The sequence below is a fragment of the Cryptotermes secundus genome, unplaced genomic scaffold (assembly GCF_002891405.2).
Source record: "Cryptotermes secundus unplaced genomic scaffold, Csec_1.0 scaffold75, whole genome shotgun sequence".
NCBI classification, from domain to species: domain Eukaryota; kingdom Metazoa; phylum Arthropoda; class Insecta; order Blattodea; family Kalotermitidae; genus Cryptotermes; species Cryptotermes secundus.
The window spans coordinates 511,443-520,385 of NW_019737390.1; the positions used below are offsets into that span (position 1 = coordinate 511,443).

Genomic DNA, 8,943 nt, shown 5'->3' on the forward strand with positions numbered 1-8,943 from the left:
TACAACGGGACGCTAAAAAAATTCGGAAGCATCCTTTAGAATATGGAGCCGAACAACACCGACGAGGTAGGTTGTTTCAGATTTGAAACAGGACAATAACGAATGTGACAGGATAATGATGACTATGATAGGATAATGATGAGTTTGCAAGAACACAAGTGAGTTTGGCAGGACAATAATGAACGCGGAAGTCCAATTATGAGCTTGAAAGAACAATGAGTTCGAAAGGACGGCCAAGTAGGTCGTGAGGGAATGCCGAAATCAGCAAATAAAAAAATAGGCTACCTGAGAAATAAGATATACACTGCCCTAATCTTCTCGTGCTGCGGGATTAACAAGCCTCCCTTTTCCTTCAGTTTTACTGAAAGGTCGGGTTACGTTACAAGCCATGTGCAACAGAAATAACATTTATGGTTATAAACCAACTTGTTTCAAGTGTCACAGTACGTTACATAGATGTCCTTCAATAAATCGGTTTTACAAATTCTCGAAATTTAAGAAGTATTTCCCAACTGTGCACCGTTGTAACAGGCTTTCAGAATCCATCTTACAGTAATTCTTTATCTACTTTCTTTTCATTGCTAGTGAGGTGGGACTAAGTCCCTTGTACTGCGGCCACTTCTGGCCTATTGTACCAGCCCCAGATGATAGGCGAGGGTGATTGTGGAGCAATTGGTGGAATGAAGATTGGCAGGGGAAACCGAAGTACTCGGAGAAAACCTGCCCCAGCGCCACTTTCTCCACCAAAAATCCCACTTGACTAGACACGGGATCGAACCCGGGCCGCCGCGGTGTGAAGCCAGCGACTGACCGCTTGAGCTACGGCGCGTCCTAATCCTTTACAAAAATACTGGAGTAGGTCGTGGGCTGCAGCATCCAATTATGCCTAATCGTTACATACGCGTACATTACAGGCTTAACAAGGAAAGTGTGTGCATGCATCTATAGAACGTCATGTAGCACTTGTACAGCTATGTCAGTTATAACATGTGGAACGAGATGAACCACTGTTACTTTTACTGACACTAATGGATTTTATTAAAATTGAATTTATTTTCTTCTTGTGCAGATGGCCTTAGTACCTCGAAATACAGGTATAAATTTACCTTTACCAACTTAGGCGGTTAGTCGTTGGCTTCCCACCGCAGCGACCCGGGTTCAAGTCCGGATTTATGTGAACAGAGTGGCGGTGGGGCAGGTTTTCTCCGAATTACTTCAGTTTCCCCTGCCAATCTTCATTCCACCAATTACTCCACAATCACCCTCATCTATCATCTGGGGTTGATACAATAGGGCAGTGATGGCCACAGTACCGAGTTGACTCAGTCTGACCCCACTAAGAACAATAAATAATAATAATAATAATAGCTTTACCAACATAACTTAAATACTTAAAATGTATGCCAAACCCTATACAGTAACAGTTTCTCTAAAAACTGCCTGAGCATATTGCATTTCTTTGTACCCCGCCATGTTAGAATATGCCTCTGTCTTCATTCTCTTTTCCACAAAAAGTTCGGTACGGCAAGACGTGGCTCGAAATTTGCTGTCCTTATACCCATCAACGATAAAAACAATTCTGACTTCATGGAATCCTCTATTAGAGAAATTCTATGAGGTGATTTTACATGGTTATGGTAGAAAATGACATCCTCTGTGGCCACTAAAGGGGGACTGTACTCAAAAAGCAATTTTCATAACAAACTCGAACCACAAGTAAGAGAAACGAACGCTCACAGTTTGTTACATAATTCCCTAATGTCTGCTTCTAGTACTTCCTTAACTGAAGGCCAGTTTTCACGCACGCATAAAAGTTTATCTCTTCGGAACATTTCCTTTACGCCGCACCGAACAAAGAAAATCTGATTGCCTTTATTTCGCTGATCAACAAGGACACAAATAACCAGTAACAAAAGTGCGAAAATCTATTCACTTCTAATTCTGTATTTCAGCATCCTGTTTCACATCTTTCATTAAACGTCTATGTAATTAGTTGAACGCTGAATATTTTAATGATTGTTGCGTTATTGACGGACTGGTGAAGCCGACACCACACGATGCCCGAGGGAACAACACAAACAAGGGGCACAGTGCAGATCCCAGGGGTAGCAGCTGAAACAAACTGTCTGGAACACACACATCACATTGCTTTAAACAAGTGGACGACGCCCCTTACGAGGTGGATAGAATTTTACGAAAGATTTTAATTTAAGTGGACTGCAACGCGCCATTTTAGCGCACATCAAAACAGTGTAAGAGTTGAGACGAATCGAAACACCTGAGGATGGCCGTCTATGGCCGAAACATGTCGTATTGGTGTTGAATAGTGATTGTTTTTATGATTGTTGCATTATTGACGGACTATACACATAGACGTCTGTTCACTTCTAATTCACCATCTCATTACGCCTCTGTAGTGTACTGCTGAACTGCCAAATCTGCAGCTACTCAAGAATTTCCCAGCATTTTATGGTACCCGAAGGTTCATTGCCGTGTTCACAAGAGCCCTCCGCTGGTCCATATCTGAGCCAGATCAATCCAATCCATACCATCCCATCCTATCTCTCTAACATCCATTTTAATATTGTCCACCAACCTACGCCTAAAGTTAGGCGAAGTTTAGTGCCAACTTTTCCGGATAGAGGGTGCCGCGTGGTGAGCGCAACGAATCCCCAAGGCCGTTAATTTCGGTTTTCTAGACCGGAGTCGCTATTTCCTTGAAATATCTCCTCAATTATCAACACGAGGCTGAGTGGACCCCTTTCCAGACCCACTACTTCTCCGAAAAAATCTGGTATGTACATTGTGTTTGAACACGTAATGCTATTGCACATTTAATAGACTACAACATAGTTTAAATTACTTTTATACGTATGTAATGGAAAACCAAACAATTCGTGTGACTCGCTTTATTGCGGTGATCTGGAACCGAACCTGGAATATCTCCGAGGTATGCTTGTATTCGTTTATGTAATAGAAAATTTCACCACTTTCGTATATGAATTTAAGGAAACTCTTCAAAATCCCAAATCTGGCACGGTGAGGCGTAAGTAGATTTCTGCAGAACATGAGGATGGCCTGCCTACATCTTCGACAGAATGGAATGTTTTGTCCTTCTGTCCCACTCGCCTAGGAAACGGCAGTACTCCGTATATCCAAGATTCATGCTTGGCACTACAGCAATCACTTTAGTCTTCATCTGCCACATGTAATTTTCATGTCCGGTTATACGTAGAATTCATCCTATATTTCCATATGGTCCTTTCATGTGCACTGCTGACCGAGAGGGACTTACGGGTAAATATTACCTTCATGTAGGCCTTGAATCTCAGTTCTGATGATCTACGAAATGTTCCCCGTCGTCGGTGGTGCTGTTATGGCGAAAGTCATCATCAGACGGTTACTTCCTTACAATAGTAAATCGAAAGACTAATAATTCCTGATGATTTTCGACATATGAATATTTCCGTGGCTTCATCAAGTAAATCCTAACTTTGCAGTATTTCTGTTTGCTTTAGGGGTCTATGTCGAACTCTGCTGAGTAACAACATGAGGCTCTTTTGACAAAGATGGAGGACAGCCGAGTCTTCATGTCCGCCTGGAAATGTCATGTTTCCAACAGATTCGTCCCCCCCTGTCACATCTTCACGATGTAACGTAGATGGCAAATTTGATGCTCAGTTTTGTCTTTCGTTTCCTATAGGAAATCCCTCAAATGCTTGTACCTAAAGTAGAAATCTGTAACATGACTTTTCGGGTCCTTACAGGCCCTAGGAATTACAAACGACAGAGATTTTCATGTGCTTGAACCATGTTAGAGGTTTCAGTATACAACGTGCAGAGCAGTGTTGAGTAGCCCAACTGTATGTCCAAAAACTTGGATGAGGCGGTGTCACTTACAACCTGTTCGTCATGTACGGGGTCCGAATCATGTCCCCGACACTGATTATCCGGACTAAAAATTATTCATGGTTCTACTCACTCACACCAGGAAAATGCTGGAATAGTGCCTTGAAATATGCCACAACAGTCTTATTTCAAACCCTATCCAATTCATAGTCCATGGATCATCCTACCACGGAACGGTGCATAGCCTACGTAACAGACGGCGTTGTTAACGTGAAGGGCTCCATTAATTAAGCCTCGCGACATGTAGACGTATAGGCAATAGATGGTCAGCTAGTGCTTAGCACGACACTCTTGTCACTTTGCTCCCGCAGAAACAACCACTGGTACCCACTGTATAGGAGGCTAGTTTGGCCCCATAGCTGGTCTTAAAACTACAGAGAATAAAATATATTTTGTCCCCACCAGGAATTGAACTGCAACTACTCGGTTGTCCAGGCCGCGGCCAAGTCGCTATACCAACTGAGCTCTCTCGTTTGTCCTCGTTAAGTAAGCCATAAATAAATAAAGGCACCAATAGTGATGTACATAAGCGTTTCAATTAAGGATACAATGCTTCGCTTAAGTACTTCCAACACTGCCTCACCATAGACATAACGAAAAGTGTATGCATGTTTAGCACAATTAATACAAAGTATACATTCGATACGGGATCACGTAGTATGAGTGAGATGGCTGCGGGGTGAGTTCTGAACAAACAACGTAACACTTAAGGAACTGCAATTTTATGCAAGTCATCGTGAAGAATTTAGGTAAAGGTTTCGTGCATAAACAGAGGGCGCAAGAAGTGTCAAGTTATAAGAACATTCATACACAATCTGCTTGCTACCTGCTTCATGCTGGTTTATTGCTTGGCTTACGCTCCAATCCTGAACATTGAGGCGATATTCCTCTGAAATGTCAGTTCACATACGACGGACTACACGGTGTTATATCCTTTACTTACTTAGCCGTGCTACAGCTCAAGCGATTAGTCGCTGGCTTCCCACCTCGGCGGCCCGGGTTCGATCCCGGGTCTGGTAAAGTGGGGTTTGTGGTGGGCAAAGTGGCGCTGGGGCCGTTTTTCTCAGAGTACTTCGGTTTCCCTTGCCAATCTTCATTCCACCAATTGCTCCACAATCATCCTCACCTATCAACTGGGACTGGTACAATAGGACAGAAGTGGCCGCAGTACAAGGGACTTAGTCCCACCCCACTAGCAATAAAAAAATACTTACTTATGGAGCTCTGGGCCATTCATGAGGAGAAGCCAAATCTTTAGCTACTCAAGAATTTCCCAGTATTTTATGCAACCCAAAGGTTCATTACCGTGTTCAAAAGAGCCCATACCATCCCAACCTATCTCTCTAAGATTCATTTTATTATTCACCACCCACCTACGTCTTGGTCTTCCCAGTGGTCTCCTTCTTTCTAGCTTTCCCATCAATATCCTATATGCATTCCTCATCTCCCCCATTCGTGCTACATGCCCTGCCTCCCTCATAATCCTTGACTTGATCACTCTAATTATACTTGGAGAAGAGTACAAGTTACGAAGCTTCTCATTATGCCGTTTTCTCCAACCTCCTGTCACTTTATCCCTCTTCAGTTCAAATATTCTCCTCAACACCCTGTTCTCAAACACCCTCAGTCTATATTCCTCCCTTAATGTCAGAAACAAAATTTCTCACCCATACAGAACCACGGACAAAATTATAGTTTTGCGTATTCTAATTTTTATGTTTTTGGACAGTAGACGAGACGACAAAAGTTTCTGGACTGAATGGTAGCAAGCATTACCCGAATTCAGTCTCCTCTTAATTTTTCCTGAATCAGGTTTTGATTTGTTATCGTTGTTCCCAAATATTTGAACTGTACACATTTTGAAAACATCTGTTTCCTGTCGTTATGTCATGATTTTGCCCCGCATTTTGGTGCCGAAAAAGCAGAAGATATAATTATTCATAGTCACCGCTGTGAGAAGCTCAGGTCCAACATGAACACAAACAGGATGCAATCTCATAAAATTACAATATGATTTCGCTTCGTATAAGTAATCATGAAATCAGTAGGGCAAATAATGAGACTGAGACAGAAGTAAGCTAAAAGTAGTTATGCTGGAGCTGATGATAAAGGAAATTAAGGAAATTCTGACATAGAAAAACAAGTTTAAGTAGCTGAATAACATGCACACTTTGCATGAGAAATTTGAGTAACAAGGTTAGAAGCGGATGGAAGGAGGAGGTACACAGTTGTAATAAAGCGAGGTAAGATATAGGACAAGATGATTAACGATCAGAGAAGAAGAGTAGGGTCTCTGTTATGTGAACCCCCACCCCGGAGACTTTGATGCGCGTTTGAGAACAGAACCTCAATAGCGTGTGACCGTCAAGCCAATTCTTTATGCACATTTAGTGAAACAACATGAGGCCAGTGTGTTTCCTTCTTCCCTCCATAACGGTCCCTTGCTACATAAGTAACTCTGCCATTCCGCCTCCTCCAGTGTATGGCACACGGCGAACCGAGTAGCGTCACTGCCACACGATGCCAGGTGTGGAGCGGCGCCGAGATCAACAGTATGTCAGTCTATAACGGTGGGATTTAGCAATAAGCGCAACCATATTAAAGAGCGCTAAATCCTGGGAAGTAAGGCCTGGTAACCGACGTTTCGGAATAATATTCTTCAATGTCGAAGAGTAAACCACGTAAGTAAACAGTAAGAATCATACAGTTTCGCTTGCTCAGTATTGTTAAGCTAGTGAGAGAAAGAAACGGCCCATTTGTCTAGACATAGAGCTGGAATGGTGGAGGAAGGAGAAGTTAATATGTGTACAATTATGAAGAAATATTAAGACCAGTTGGAAAACTGAAATGCCACCTATATGTAGATAAATTATGAGGTTGGGAAGTGGATGAATCTGGCTCAGAATCGTGTCCAGTGGTAGGCTTTAGTATTAACAATGTTGACACCAAGGTTTCCTATCAGGACGGTAGCTACTTCAAAGAATACAACCCTACAATAACAAGAAAGGCGTAAAACATGAACTGGAATTCATTAACAGGTTGATATGCTTCTTGAGATGATGTTTCCAGAAGCAATGTAGCGCAAGACAATATTGAAACCAAAATTAGTTGAAGTACAGGCAAATGACAGCCAGTCCGTTACTATGCACCTTTCACAAAGTATACGAAATCTTATTTGGAGGACATGTCTGTCTCTATCTGCCCATCTGTTCGTCTTCCTGTGACGCCATATTAGCAGCTAAACCGCTGAATAAATTTGTTTTAATATTCCGCCTTGTACGCTCCCGATAAAAGTTGCCGGGCACTTTCGAGTACTTTATGTAAGGTCATAAATGAATTTTTCAATAGCATCAAATGAGATCTAAAAGTTTGTGATGATGGTAAATTGTTACAATTAATATGTTGCTGGACATTATCCATCATCTTGTCTGTTCTAAAAAAAACCGTCTAGTTTCTATTAAAAAACACAACATTTCGGGAACTGGAATCTGTCCCCGTCTTCAGGTAAAACCTACTCAGTTGTGTCCAATAGACACAGCTATCCCCTATCTCCGGACAACTATGCCAGTTTCAGAAGGGGTTATAAAACAAGCACATACCGGGAGAGAAGCATTGCTTCTCTCCCGGTATGATTTCATTCTAGATATTTCTCTGGTGGTAAGCCTCAAATTATGATAGCTTCAATATTTCTTAGCTCTCACAGATGATTATGTTGTGCTTGTGTACCACAAGGAGTATTGCTTCTCTCCCGGTATGATTTCATTCTAGATATTTTTCTGGTGTTAAGCCTCAAATTATGATAGCTTCAATATCTCTTAGCTCTCACAGATGGATTATGTTGTGCTTGTTTTATAACCCCTTCTGAAACTGGCATAGTTGTCCGGAGATAGGGGCTAGCTCTGTCTATTGGACCCAACTGAGTAGGTTTTACCTGAAGACGGGGACAGATTCCAGTTCCCGAAACGTTGTGTTTTTTAATAGAAACTATACGGTTTTTTTAGAACAGACAAGATGATGGATAATGTCCAGCAACATATTAATTGTAGCATCAAATGAGTTTAATAAAATTCTAGCCATATTCTACATGAATGTTGGCGATACTCGATACGAGAGTTTTATGCGTATCACTGCTCGGAGAGTTTTATTTCTACTGTATTAACTTATTACAAAGTCTACATTACATAAGATCATAAATTAACATTTTTCACTCAGGACTATATCATAAACCGCTATTCACGTTCAGGCATGGAAGTAGCTTGGATAATATCAGTCAGTCATTTCAATTTGAAGACACATTTGTGTATTATGAATCCAAATTTGCATAAAGATTTAAATCTACTTTTCCATTATGTTTTAACCCGTTTCACAGATTCTGCCACAATTCGATATCATGAATTATTATGGATTTCCAGTATTTTGTTGTTTGATAAAATTCTGCCTACAGACTATTTTTTATTGCTAGTGAAGTGGGACTAAATCCCTTGTCCTGCGGCCACTTCTGGCCTATTGTACCAGCCCCAGATGATAGGTGAGGGTGATTGCGGAGCAATTGGTGGAATGAAGATTGGCAGGGGAAAACGAAGTACTCGGTGAAAATCTGCCCCAGCGCCACTTTGTCCACCACAAATCCCACTTGACCAGACCCGGAATCGAAAACGGACCGCCGCGGTGGGAAGCCAGCAACTAACCGCTTGAGCTATGGCGCGGCAGACTAACTGCACGTGAACTACAAGGATCAGTGTTACGAATTTTGGGTACCATATTAGCCTGCAGAATATAATTTTTGCGATCCTTCTGAAGCGAATGACAGATCAATGGCATATGAACGAAATACACTTACGAAAAGTTCATCACTTTCGCACGAATTATGAGCTCAGGATGAAAATTGTACATTTAATTTGACGATAGATGTATTTAATATAAGAATCGCTTATTCTTGCAGCTTCTGTAAAAATCATGGTTATACTCATGAAGCTGCTGTTAACCATATAATGTGCGTATATATATATATATATATATATATATTCGTAGCTC

At 41.5% G+C, this 8,943-nt stretch overlaps 1 protein-coding gene across 1 annotated transcript in view; it reads left to right on the plus strand.

The window, feature by feature from the left end:
• The first annotated feature begins 6,392 nt into the window (after positions 1 to 6,392).
• Positions 6,393 to 8,943, plus strand: part of LOC111870241 (elongation of very long chain fatty acids protein 1) — a 22,388-nt gene continuing 19,837 nt past the window's right edge. Inside the window, exon 1 of the mRNA XM_023862352.2 lies at positions 6,393 to 6,590. Coding sequence (XP_023718120.1) covers positions 6,572 to 6,590 — 19 coding nt within the window. The 5' untranslated portion in view covers positions 6,393 to 6,571. The remainder of the gene's footprint in view (positions 6,591 to 8,943) is intronic.